The sequence below is a fragment of the Ruditapes philippinarum genome, unplaced genomic scaffold (genome assembly GCF_026571515.1).
Source record: "Ruditapes philippinarum isolate M1 unplaced genomic scaffold, ASM2657151v2 ctg5758_1_1_1_1, whole genome shotgun sequence".
NCBI classification, from domain to species: domain Eukaryota; kingdom Metazoa; phylum Mollusca; class Bivalvia; order Venerida; family Veneridae; genus Ruditapes; species Ruditapes philippinarum.
In genome coordinates this window covers 77,432-92,473 of record NW_026855301.1, presented here as the reverse complement: position 1 = coordinate 92,473, position 15,042 = coordinate 77,432, and the positions used below count along the sequence as shown (strand labels likewise).

At 33.0% G+C, this 15,042-nt stretch overlaps 1 protein-coding gene across 1 annotated transcript in view; it reads left to right on the top strand.

Moving 5' to 3' along the window:
• The first annotated feature begins 3,145 nt into the window (after positions 1-3,145).
• LOC132742839 (uncharacterized) overlaps positions 3,146-15,042 on the top strand; it is a 29,315-nt gene continuing 17,418 nt past the window's right edge. The window contains exons 1-3 of the mRNA XM_060731334.1: positions 3,146-3,437; positions 9,574-10,174; positions 10,531-10,689. Coding sequence (XP_060587317.1) covers positions 9,599-10,174; positions 10,531-10,689 — 735 coding nt within the window. The 5' untranslated portion in view covers positions 3,146-3,437; positions 9,574-9,598. The remainder of the gene's footprint in view (positions 3,438-9,573; positions 10,175-10,530; positions 10,690-15,042) is intronic.

Genomic DNA, 15,042 nt, shown 5'->3' with positions numbered 1-15,042 from the left:
TAATTACAACTAACATTCATAACGGTAAAATGACGTCATCCTAAGCGTGCCATTGTACAGCACGAGACTCATCTGGAACCCCCCATGCCAGATGAAATTTCCGGCATGGGTAAAACTCACAAAAACGCCAATCTGATATGCAAGACTGTATTTTCTATATTTGCACTTAATTTAAGTATCATTCTTTTCCATTAAAAAACTTTAAATTTTCAAAATCGAGTTTCATATGATACAACTACAGATTATTTTGTGAAGAAGGTGTCTGTTTTGCAAAAGTATTTTACGCTGTGTACCGATAAATTTGATACAGATATAGGCAGACATGATCTTTCAACAGTATTGAAGAAGTTTTCACATTATTGAACAGAAAATTAAGGGCAGATTATCGCATCGAATTTTCAACAGACTAGAGACATGGCATCTTAACATACCTTCATACTAAAGTGTGATTTTTATTTGATAATGAATTGCCTGAAAACTTAATCAAAGGTTTTCAGAAAATGACTTCACAGAGGATTACCCCCTGTTTACATTGAAAATTTCTCTGCTAGTCATACCGAAATAAGAATTTTAAATGTTATTCTCTTTATAATTAATTCAAATATTTATAATCTTATAACTTCACGCCAGAAGTTAATAAAAAAGCTGCTTATTTGTACAGCTGACGTTAACAAATTTTGCTGAAAAAAAAACAAATCAGACAGGTGTGTCCGACCGTGGCCGAGCTGTTTATGTTTACTGAATTCAAATCACTTGAACTGAACTGAACTGCTATGATTTCGAAAACCACCAGGGACTTTTTATTCTTTCGTGTGGAAAACCTATCAAACTAGTTTCAAAATGTCGATGGTTCTCTGCAGGTGCAACATTTTGTCTGAAATAATGCACAAAGGCGCACCTGAGGTCCTTGTCCCTAGTAAAGCTAATGTGTAGAGTGAAAGTTTGAAAACAAACCACAAAAAAAAGCAGTCATTACCCAGAACATGCAGAACCACAGTTAACTTAGAGCGTAGCTAGCCAACATGAATTCAAATTAATAGATTTCTATATTTTTTTGCGAAAAAAATTAGGGATAATATTGAACATACAGGAAAATATAAGAAACTATTTCAGATATTATGATCAATTAGGTAACATGTTTAACTGAAAAGTAGCTTCCGCAATGTAAACTTTCACATTAAATGTTATATTGGACATGACAAAATGTATTCTAAATAATCAAAAGCAACAGAACATTGCTATACACCGCAAATGATCTGGGTTTTTTTTTATCTAGCGCAAGTGATTATTCCATAAAATAGAAATATTTTGCCAAAATTATCCTTGTTGAAAAGACTGGCAAAAATACAACTGCGTCGTATCATATTTTATTTTCAACTGCGTCGTATCATTTCGTAAAAATCATTATTTTCTAAGAAAATAAACATCTCTTTTTAATGAAATTTTAGTAAATGGTGCAAAATTATATTTCGATGTTTATGGTGAACTTTGAAACAAATATATAATTGATTTGAAGGAAAAAACGATAGATAAAGCAATATGAACTGCGTCGTATCCACACATTTTCATAAAAAATCTGCCCCGCTTCGAGATGTAAGTTCGCTATAACTTTTGTTTTACAAAATAGTTGTGCAAGCAACATATACCGAACGAAGCGGAAAATAGTGTAGCGTGTTAATACATATTGCTGGTTTTCAGTCATTTCCAACAAAAAAAGTTATAAACAAAAACATACGTTTTACGTTCCAAGATGGCGGCGTTTGTTTACATTTTGTAGGATACGACGCAGTTTTGATTCCCAGCCCTGTATAAGCAAACGCTACTTTTAATCTTTGAATGCGTTATAATTTATTGGATATTTGTAACAAAATAAAAATATTTCTTTCTTTTGCATCGCTAGTAAATAAATAAATCAATCAATCAATTAAATAATATATAAAAATATAGATTAATCAATAAAAATGAATAAATGAATGAATAAATAAGTGAATAAATATATAAATGAATAACTAAATGAATGAATGAATGTATCATATCATCAGAATGAATGAATGAATGAATGAATGAATGAATCATTATCATCATCATCTTCTTCAAAATGCAGGAATGAACGGACAGACGGACGAACGAAAAGAGCAAACCCAAGAAGAAAAGGGGTTTTAAAGAAAATTAAACCCTTACTTACAAGACATATATATTGCAATACATGCCCAAAATTGAACAGTAGAATTTCCCCAAAATTATGTACCTTTTAAACAATGCAAATACTTTTAAAATGAAAAAATACAGGGCTTTTCCGGGGGTTTACGTTTTAAAAAGACCAATATTGACTAAAAAAAAACAAATTAAAGCGGCCCCTTTAGCTAGAATACTATCCCTTTTTTGGTTTTTTCTTATTAAAAGAATAACCGAGATAAAAAATCATATCATCGTTTCGGTCCCACACGTTTTGGGGACGGGCCATATAATCCAAAATATCCGGAACATGTAAATTTAAACGGCAAAAGGCAAAATATAATTTAAATTAAAAAACTTTTAATTTTCAATTTTTATTAATTCTGATAAATGTCTGACAAATGTTAGATTTCTTTATATAGGAAATGGGCAATTCAGAAGTTAATCTTAATTTGCTAAAAGACCGATTTTCGTATTTTACTAATATACTTGTTAGTAAAAGTCCGTATTTTAGTAAAACACGGACTTCGTATAACAAATTCCCGTATATTTCGAGTGTACGGATCACCGTATATTAGTCATATACGGAATTGCATAATATACGGTCCCCGTATATCTGTATCTCCGTATTTCAAGTTTCCCGTATTTCTATCCGTATATTAATGATATACGGACCTCGTACACTTCCGTATATCCATACATTTTTGCAGTGCTATAAACATGAAATTTATCCAGTTATACAAATAATTATCTGATACTTAAGTAAACAAACACAAAAGTTGTATAAATAAACATATAATTATCTATTATTTAACTGGTAAGTTTTGGCAGTCCTTCGCACTCTTTAGTGCTCTTTGGAAGTTATATGACATTCATCTATCTAACAAAAAAACTAGTAAGTCTGATAATTATCTATTATCTATCGTGTTATCACGAAAACTAATTAGTTAGTCAGATAGTTAACGCAATAATTATTCGGTTAACTGTTGGCAGAAATATGCCACCAAAGTTCACTTCACAATGTTTTTCTGTTATAACATTTTCAATGAATCTGCGGGCATGCTGCTTTAAAACCGTTTTAAAGTTCATCAAAGTATGTTATATCGACTATTTCATGTGAATACGCACAGGATGTGTTATTAATTGTGTACACCATGAAAATGGTTTATAACGTCAAAAAGACTATTTTCTGAAGTGAAAACATAATTTTCAAGACTGTTTGAATGTGATTATTTGTGGATATTCCCGAAGTTATAAAACAGGTACGTGTTGTATTTTTTCTCAAGTTTCTATCTTAGTCACAGTCTCTAGAAGATAACAGAAAATAAATCTACCAACACATTAATATTTAATAGCCTCTCTTTAAATGCATACAACTTTGGAAAGTTATCGAATTGTTGCTATAAACTCGTTTACTAAATGGACATTTAAGCTTCGAAGATAATCCGTTTTTTTGTGTTTTTTTCTCACAATCGGGATATCTGTTTGCTTTTACTCGAAGAAGTGTTAGTAGTGCCTGTTTAATGATTTAATAATGACAGTAATTAACTGTGCAGTTATGCAAGATTCTCAGTCCGGTTAATCCAGCAAATTATACTATATATACGAGTTGTTGTATTATCCTCTACGACACAGGTACGGTACACACAGATTTTTTACCGATTCTAGTTGGATTTTTAAAAAATAATTTTACTGTTACTCAACCAATTTTGATCAGATAAGGCGCAAAGTACCTGTAATTCTATCAGCTACCCACGGTTAATCAAACTATTGAAAACCCCTGAATTGTTTTTGAGAACATTCGAGTACAATTTTGTTTTCATAGCCGGAGCCGAGGGGAACGGTACGCACTCATTTATCACAGCAATCGATTTCTAGCAAGTCGTCCGTTCTTTTTCACTGTTTCATAGACAAATGATCATGATTGCTTAATCTTACATATTTACTATGTCCAATTTATCTAGTGAATGCAGTGATATTTTCATAAGGTTTTTTTTGAAATGGTACGGAACACACCGTTATTTTCAAATGTACGGTAAACACTCATCTGAAGCCTTAAAAAATGTATGAACATTGTTTTTACTTATAATGTGTCTTTTTCTCCTACATATATATTTCATTTAATCCTACGTGGACCCTGTGCCTGTTTTGCAATGTTCCATTACACTAAAAGCTTCAAGCAAAGGGGTCGTTTAAAAACAAAAGAACATTTTAATATAATGTCGGGCACGATTCGATTATAAAATGTTTTGCAATTAATATTTTGGCTGTAATATGTTTATATTACAAGATAATGTTGAAGAAGTAATCCGTAGCAATTAGATATTTGAAATAGAACTTTTTCAAGAAATGCGACTTTCATATACACTTTAAATGTTAATGTTTATGTGTGCATTCATTGTTACGAGATCACGCTTAAGATTAACGAACTTTATGTCATTGTCATGTTTAAAATCCACTAGGGTATGTTAAATGCTTCGATCTAAATTGGGGCCATGCAATTGCATGCATAACGCTTGTTCTATAGTTGCTGTTGATAGAAAAATATGTTGACTTCTTTCGAATTTGCCATTTCAATATTAAAATACTGTCATGAAGCTTAATTTTCCAAGCAAGAAAGCGTACTCTTTTACCTATTATCATGTAGAATTTAATGTGACTGTGTAGGTGCCTGAAATTTGTCTATATATTCTTTTAAATCTTATATGAGGTCAAAAAGACACAAATAGTCAAACCTTTACTTGCAATTTGATGCCTGAATGTTTAAATATCAAATCCAAGCAGTGCGAATTAAATAATGTAAATTACATATAAAATCAGCCGAAAATCAATATATGATACGAATATTCACTATATTGAATGATTTAATACCTTTATAAGTTATAAAGTTATAAGGTTTCAAACCCTAATGATATTTTTTTCTCATAACATTGACCATCACTTTGACAAAATTTAATGAGAACGTTGTAGAGTTCAAGGTAAACACAGGTGAAATGCCTTAAAGAGAGGTTCCCTTGATGTTCAACATTTTCAGATTTTAATGCCTTCTTCTACCATAGATGTACTATTAAACTGTTACAAATATAGTCACCGGTTTTTACCAGCAACTAATCAGATTCACTACTCGAAACTTACTTATGACGGAACTTTAAAGCTAGCTGGTAATTGACACGTAATTCTTCGTTAATTGTGCGAATATCATAATATGAACTAGGGTCTAGCGACTTAAAAGATGTGGAACTTCCAGGGTTTTCACCGATCCAATGTTATCTATATAGTCTCTTATTATTCTATCACACTTTTTTGTTAAAAAAATCTAGTTTATGTAGCCTCGTTTTGATTTTAGAGCATTTTGTCTCATTATCATATTCATCCTGATCTTTTCTTATTTTCCAGAGTCAAAGTATGCGTTATATTTATAAAAGAGAATTGGTTGATTCAAAAATAATTTATTGGGAAAAAAGAACAATTTTGATACTTAGTAAATGTACTTCTAAGTCGAGCACATTGTACACTAATGTAATGTAAACAAAACTTAATCCTTTAGTCAAAAAAGAAATGTAAAAAAGTAAAAATACTATTTCCCTGCACTAGTTTGCCAATCATGAAATAAGCTGCGCCACGATAAAACCAACATAGTGTGTTTGCGACCAGCATGGATCCAGACCAGCCTGCGCAACCGCGCAGTCTGATCAGGATCCATCGCTTACAAACCGTATAACAAGTAGAGAAACTGATAACGAACAGCATGGGTCCTAATCAAACTGCGCGGATGCAGAAGAAAGAATATGATATACTCACAGCATAAGCATATAAAAATAACTTCAACACGATTCATTTTCTTAGTAACATTTATATTACTTAATTAAATTGTTATACAAGATATCAAAAATGATTTCACAGTGCAGTCCGTTCGTTAAACATAAACATTTAAAGTGTATAATTATGAAAGTCGCATTTCTTGAAAAAGTTAGATTTCAAATAACTTCTTCAGTTTTCTCAAACTGCTATTGATAACTTCTTCTTTAAAAAATAAAATTGTAATATTAACATATTAATTGCAAAACATTTTATAATTGAACTGTACGCCACATTCTATTAAAATGTTCTTTAATTTGTTTTTAAATGATCATTTTGCATTAAGCACTTAGTGTAATGATTCATTGAAAAACGGGCCAAATGATTCACGTAGGATTAAATAAAATATGTAAATTTGAAAAAAAAAACACTCACATTACAAGTAAAAGCAAATTGACATACATGTATATTAAATAAGACTCAAAATGTGTGAACCGTATCTTTTAATATAAAAGTGTAACGACAGAAGACAGGTACTCTCTGCATCGGATGAGTAACGGCAAAGTTATTAAAAAAAGATATAAGTCGAACACGATAACGTTTACATAAATCGGTCGTACCATCATGATATGATGGATTGTTCAGTTCTTCAATCATACATTTTTCCTTTTTTTTGCAACATAGAAGAATAAATCTGGAAATAGAAACGTTAGTCTCAGGAACATAGTGGTTAGAGAGTTCAGATTATGAAGATCTCGGATTATGAACATATTTTTTCGAGTTTAAATCTGCAACTGTACACATTTCTTGAGAATGGTTTCTTACTTTCGGAATATATTTTTATAGTGTCACGTAACTTTTCAATTTCTTTTTTATAATGTTTTGCACAATACAATGTTAAACTTATGGTGGTTTGAATGCATTTAATTTTTAACTGTCATTGAACAGAATGAATAATATAATCAATTTTATTCTGTTGAAAACTCTGAATTTTATTCGCCACATTTTTAACAATTTTGGCTCATATTTATTAACTATATATATATTTCTTTCATTGCTCGATTATCACTCTAATCACGACTGTGTTTTCTTACACTTAACCTGTTGAATGGTAATGTGTGTATAAGTAATTATTATCAAACAGCATTATGTGAATCAAATTCACGTGGAACTTAACTGCATTTTTTTGTAAAAAAAAAAAAAGAGATAAAAGATAACATGCCTTTTCCTTGATTGGAACCAGGGTCTGCACACTCAAAGAGTAAATACTATACCAGAGATGTAGATGTTTTGTATTTCTCTGACTCTAGCACTACACTATTATACCAAACGCTGATTGATAAGGTGGTAAAAGATTTAAGCGATAAATAGTATGCTTTTATATAAGAATTATCGACACCCCTATTTGTCAATTTTAATGGAAACAGATAAAAGGAATAGCTAATTCGAGCTGTACCTGTATCGGTGCAATATCTGCGTGTTTCGTACCCAAAAAAATCACGTGGTATGGCCACATTAACAGAGTGATTTGATTAGCAAACGCTTTGTGAAACGAGGCGAAGGGAGACCACTGCGTCGGAGTTTGTAGTATTTTATGATATTACCTAATATATTATGTGTATCAAAAATATTAACAATCTATGACTACTTCGTGAGTTATCATTTGAAAACATTTTTTCTTTTAAAATCTGTTTTAAAAAGGTCATAACTCTGTAAAAAAATAAGTTGTCTGAACCCAATTATAATATCTGTCGACTTCTGCAAGAGTTTTAAGCAAAATTGGCCAAATGCAAACCTTGCTTAATTTTTAAAATGACCCTAATATTAAAGGACTTTAACCGCTATGTAAGAGTCGAGTCCTAATACTGGTGAATCATATCAAAAGTTGGACGCCAAGCTTCGGTTAAAATTGGATGGATTTGAAATCTAGGTGGTTTTCTTTTGTTTCCTCAGTAGAATCCTTACGTTATAACGGTTCGCCGTGACGAGCCGGCATCAGCCACGACGTGTTACAATGAGAAATACTTTGAAAACGTCTCGACATTGAAATAAAACAACAATCAAAATGGTAAATTTAATTGTTATTGAAGTATTAATAGTAAGTTAGACCTTAAACTGTTGTCTGTTGCAAGACAATATGTCAAGTGGTGTTTAAGTAGATGAAATTAGATTTTTCAACTCATCTATCTTTCTTGAAATTTTCTTGCCGAGTACTTAATATACGATTCAGCAAGTGATTTGTAAGGAGTTCAAGGTTAACAGAGCAAGTTTTTACTTAATCTTTACGCTGTAAGTAGTTCAGGAAACTTACCAGAACAAGTCTATCAGAGCAGTTTTACTTAATCTTTACGCTGTAAAAATGAGTCATTTTAAACTGCGGAAAACGGTCATCAAGCGGTAACAATTTTTATTACAAAATGGATTTTTTTGCTTGCATACAACTGATGCGCGTACTCGTACTGTTAAAAAACTGCACAGCTCTAATTGGAAAAGCTTGTCGTATGATTAAAAAATGGCATCAACACGTTTCTACGATTACATCATTTGACAACACTCATTGGCTCATTATTATATTAATAGCGATGGTGAAAAAATTGAAATAAACATTTGGCGGTACACTTAATAGGGATTATCAGGTCCTATAAAAAAGTTGAAATTACAATAATAATAATTATAACTGAGCTCATAATGTTAATAGTAAATAAAAAATAATGAAGTTTTTTTATTGTCGACACTGCTGAAGTTAGAAGCACTTATCAACCAAAATATCAAACTATCTAATAACTTGGCAATTTACCTGCCATATGCTTATAAAGAAAATGCCTAGTCATAGACTAAACATGTATATGCACACATATATTACTTAAAGGGAGACAACCTCACCAATAATATGCATAGTACGTGAAACAGTAATGTCAACTTAGTAATACATGTAATGATATTCACCATTGTTAAATAATGTTTACAGATATTTTCTGTGAATGATATATATGTTTAGTTTTTATCATGTCATTTTTGTCAGCTTTTTCATACTTTTGTTAAATTGTTACAAATAAATTCTGCTTGAAAAGGTCAATTACCTTGTGTACCAAATATACTAGTCAGCAAAATTTCTCAGCTAACTTACTGTCAAATATGCTACTTTTTAACAATTTATACAACATTATATTTGAACTGTATAACTATAAATTGTATGTATACAATTTTACGCTGCATAAAGTATACATATTTCGTCAACTGTGAGATAATTGGTATCTACATTAAAACATTGACCCAACAGATACCATCTTCAATTATCAATAAATGACCTCCTGCAAAATGTGTTGTTATGTTGTGTAATGATATGCTAAGTAATGCTATGCTACGTTTTGCTATTTTATACTATGATGCGCTTGGTTGTCCTGTGATAAAGACCTATCTCACAGCCAACACTCCCCTGTTTACCTCTAAACCGGATAACCAACATAGAAAAAAATGATTAAAAATATGAGGTTTTGTTTATTTGAGTTTCTGTTTGAATACGCTAGCATGATTAAAATGCCGATCTTTTAACATTAAGAAACATTATAAAATCACATTTATAAATATATTTTCATTCAGACTGACCTGTTTCGAGAATGCTATAATGGAAAGTGAAGAACTGGATTCAGATATGTTTGCGAATTGGGTGCGAGGCTCAAAAGGACTAGAATACTTACAGGAAGGTCTTCAAGAATTTGTTGGAGAAAAGGTACTGCAATGTCGTGATAATACTCTTCAAAAGATTATATTGACATTGTCATCTCGATCACCACAACAGTGCAACCAGTGTACGTCACATAATCTTTCTCCAGATCATTTAAACACTTCAAAGGCATGTAGTAGACGCACATGTCACCAAAAGAACCCAACCAACTGTTTTGGAAGCAGACCAGTCGGACGTAGGAAATGCCCTGATGGCATTTGTAGTAAATTCTACGACTCAATTTTAGACGAGCATGCATTTGAAGATCCCTTATGGAAGAACACTGACCCAAGTACGTGGTGTTCGGACCCTAATGGGTGGAGTTATGCAAAATGTTTCCAAACAACTAAAGGTCCAGGGATATCAGCTAAAGATACAGATGCTGCTGGCCTGCTTAGCATTATCATAAACAACAAGGCAATGCAAAACTTTGTGACCAGTATTAACCCTCATAACAACACTAGTCCGTTTCATTTGGTAAGTACAGAAAACAGTCAATAATTATATCATCAAAAAATTATTTAATTATTTAATAAACTAATTGTTTCAAATAATCATATAGCCATTTTATTTAACAGATTTAACCGTAGTCACAAAATCAGTTAGTTGTATTTTCTGAAAATTAATGTTAACATTTAAATATTAATTCGAACAGCATACGTTATTCAGTTTTTCAGTATAACATTAGAAGTATAAAAACATTAAAGCACTCATTCTTTTACCACAAGTAGAAAAAATAATGTTCTTAATGTTGATACATGTTTATCAAAAATACGAAATAATGATGGTAATTATGTAATTCCCCTTCTAAAAATTTATAAAACTTCTTTCAGGCGAGAGATATCCGTAATAAAATCTTGCATAGCTCAAAGCTTGAAATCGACGAAACAACTGTGTGCTCTTATTTGGATGCGTTCATTGTAGTTCTTCAAGATCCAAAGTGTTTGATTAACGACGAGGCATCAAAGAAAGCGGTTCATAAACTAATACAGGTACATACTATTATTATATTACACAAATTAGATTTATTAATGTAATAAGTGAATATCTGTTCTGATTTCAAGTGATCGTTGAACTTCTGAAGGGATGACACCCGTTGTACGAGGTATGATCAAAAAGTTCTTGGCCTGATATACTTCTAGCCACTACACTTACATTCTCAATGAAGAATACTGACCGAGTTGCACGCGGTTTTACACAATTTAAGTAACATAAAACACACTTTGATCAGTACAGGGGTTTGTCAATAAGACCAAATGGAGAAAGTCGAAATCAGTGCCGTCACAAAGTACCTCTGTAAGAAAGGAATGTTCCCCAAGGAAATCTATGAATACTGTGAAAAATTGGGCTGCTGAATTAAAGAGGGACAGAGGGAGCAATAGATATGTTGAGGGGCCTAAGCGGCCTAAAGAGGCCACAAACGATGAAATTGACGAATCTGTGTACGATCTGGTCATGTGCGACAGAAGGTGAGACCTACGGAGCATTGCAAGGGAAGTCGGTATAAGCATTGCTTCAGTTCAGGCAATTCTGACTGATGTATCTGGCATGTCAAAGGTTTCCGCTAGATGCTTCCCCAGAGAGTGGACTGACGACCAGAAACGGACAATGCTTGACATTTCAAGATATATTTTGTCTTGCTACGAAGATGAACTGATTTTATCTACCGGATCGTAACTCATGATGAAAAATGGTCAATCACTTCGATCCAGAATCAAAACAAAAACAACAGAGCATACAGTAGAAGCAACCTGGCTCACCCCCTTCGACGAAATTCAAGAGAGTGTCATCAGTAGGAAAGATTATGGCTTGAATTGTTTGGGGATAATCAGGGGATAATCATGATTGACTATCTTGAGCAAGGTCGTACCATAAACGGTTCGTACTATGCAGACGAACTGAGACGGTTGCGTCAAGAAATTGCGCGAAAAGGGAGTGGCAAACTGACTCAATGCGTTCTGCTCCTGCATGACAATGCGCCAGCTCACACATCCCAAGTTGTGATGGCTGCTGCGACTGATTGCGGCTTTGAAATTCTTCCCCATCCCAATATTCTCCGACTTGCCCCCCTATGACTGCTACCTGTTTCCAAACTAAAAACCAAGCTTCGTAGTAGACGTTTTGGAAGCAACGAAGGTGTCATGGAGGCGGTCAATAAGTTATTTTAGGACCTAAGTAGAGAGTTCTATTTTGAAGGAAGCAGAGGTGGGCATTGATAAAGAGGACGATTATATTAAAAATTAAGACCATTTGTTGGGTTCTCTGACTACCGAAAGTACATCGGGCCAAGAACTTTTAAGCAATTCTCTAATTTGAGTTTTTGAGTTATTTTGGTATGTTTCATTTAAATTTATGACTGAAATACAAGGGCTAAAGGAAATTTTATGTTAATAACAAAAAGTTAAAGAAATCAATTTTCACTTTCTCTTATACTCGGTAGGTACTTGGTTGTGCGTGCAAATTCGTCTCAAAATCGATGATTTAACATTTTGCTACACATATATTGCTCAAGGGACAAGACAATAGAAAATAACTACGCAGAACAATTATGAGCTAATGTTAATGTTGCTGAAATAGAAAATAAAATAACAGTACCGTCCGTGAACAGGTTTAATCAAACCGAGCATGCAACATTTTCAATTATTACGTGTTGGGCTTTCTTTAGGGATTCTTATTTTCTCTATTTTAGGGACTAAGTAGCAGCCAGCAGTTTATATGTTAAATCGATATAATGGAATATAGAAGTTGAATTAGAATTGAATATGAAGAATAATATAAATGACTTATACTGGGGTATATTTGACTGACAAATTGATGTGCCAAATATATTGATAAATTGATAAATTGATTTTTCCTCTTGATTGATTAATAAACTTCCTTAAGAGCCATATCGAAATTGTTCAGAATAAAGTTCAAGGGAAAAATTAAGCTTTCTGTTGTTAGGGAAAAAGTATTGCTTACACTGAAGAAATTCATTTTTTTTTCATTGTGTAATGTGTTAAAGGCAAAATAGTGAGATAAGTAAAATTTGCTTACCGAATATGATAATATCTAATGTGTGCTAAAATAACTTGAGAAATCCAGTCTTTGTTTCCAGATTTTTAAGTATAAATATAAATCATAAAAACTTATTCTATACATACTCTAAACTTTTGAGATTATTCTGTTATATCTTTAAATAAGAATAGATAATAAGATAGTTATCCTATAAACTGTAAAGCGCAGTGCAAAGAATTATTCTGTTTATAAACAGCTAGAATAGTCTGTATGGAAAGGAACAAGCTATTTTGAAGTTATTTTCACTTAAAAAAGATAAAACCGAAACCTAAAAGGACGAATTAAACCGTAATCTACTCTGATTAAGCATAAAGAAGTGGTTGCAAAATGAATTGAATATTTTAGCATCTGATATAAATGCAGGAATATTTCTGATAATTATTTCTTTCAAAATGTTTTGGAGACATATTTTTTTTTTGCCTTCGTCATATGTCCAGTTCTTCGCTTAACAGAATTGCCACAAGAGCTGAAATAGAAACATATTGTCCGGCTTAATCAATTCAAACTGCTAACGTGATTTCAATGAAACTTCACAGGAGTGAAAAGTAATATCATTAGATGTGCATATCGTCTGCACGTAACAGTCCACTGCAGAAAAGTTTCTCCATACCTAAAGATAGAAACAAACATGAGGTTTCACAGGTCATAGTTCCTGTGTGATTTCAAGCAATCTTCACAGGAGTGATCTGTGCAAGCTTTGATGTGCAAATCGGCGGCACGTTCCGCTTCGCTGCACAAATTGGCCGCCAAAGCTTAAAATAGAAAAATCGTGACCTACTTTCACAGGTCAAACTGCAGTTGGGATTTCAACCAAACTGCACATGAGTAATCAGTACTCACTGGTTGTGCACAACGCCGGCAATTTCTGCTTCGCTGCACAAAATGGCTATCAGAGCTTAAAAAAGGAAAAAAATGTCTTTCGATCATAGTTCGAATTGTTAGTGGGATTACAACCAAAATTAACAGGAGTGATCAGTACCATCTTTTTTGCACCTCGACGACGGCACGTTCCTTTTTGGTGTACAATATGGCCACCAAAGCTTAATATAGAAAAATATTGTTCGGCTTTTAAAGATCATATTGTTGTGGGATTTCAAACTACATGTATACTGCATAGAAATTATCAATTCTATCCCTAGATGTGCATATCGCCTACATGTACCTCTTTGGTGCACAAAATTGCTGCGAGAGCTATAAATAGAAAAATATTGCCCGGCTTTCAGAGGTCAAACTGCAGATGAAATTTCAATGGAACTTCACAGAAGAGGTCAGAACCATACCTTGTTTTGCATTTCGCCGGGAAGTTGTGCTTCGCTCAACAAAATGGCCTACATAGCTAAAAATAGAAATATCGTGTCCGTGAAACGATACAGGAGCGGTCAGTACCAGCCGTACGTACGGCTTCTTTTAACCAAATGACAGCCAGAGCTTGTCCGGCTTTCACAGGTCAAAGTTCTATCGGGATTTTGACACCACCTTATAATGTGATCATACATTTTTGCGCATTGCCGTCACAATCCCCTTAAAATGGAAAATTTTTGCCCGGCTTTCTAAGGTTAAACTGCTTTTGGGGTTTAAAACAAACTGCATAGGTGTGATCAGTGCCAATCCCTATTTTGCATATCGCCGGCACGTTCTGCTTCGCTGCATTAAAAGGACTACCAGATATATAAATTGAAACATCTTTTCAGGATTTGACAGGACAAATTTCAAGCGGGATTTCGACATTACTTCAAAAAAGTGATCAGTATCATACCTTATGATGCATATGGCCGGCACGTTCTGTTTTGCTGCACAAAATTGCCACCAGAGCTTTAAATAGAAAACAAAATCCTGTTTTCTCTAAAGTGCATATGTTTTTTTCCACAGCGCCCATTTTGCATGTAAACAGAAACGTTCACCATACTGTACTTGTTCATCAGATTTGAAATGCGTTGGTAGGGCGGGGGATAACCTTGAGAGCCTTATTTATTTATTTATTGCTTCCCTCGTTGGACTTTGCCTTTTTCTCAAACAAATTTTTTTTCAATTTAATATGGAAGTATTTGTTGACCATCTGGGGCAGGTAAGTCTGATCACGCACAGAATATTGCCCCTTTTATATGGTGCTCTTTGCGACGGACGGACTCTCAGGCGCGTTCGGAGCTATGTCAACTATATACGGGATTTCGACAAATTCGCTCGAACCGAATAACATCTTAATAAATAGTTCAAAATTTTATCATATAAAGCACACACATAATGTCAAAATAAATAAAATAAACAAATGAATATCATTTAAACGTGAA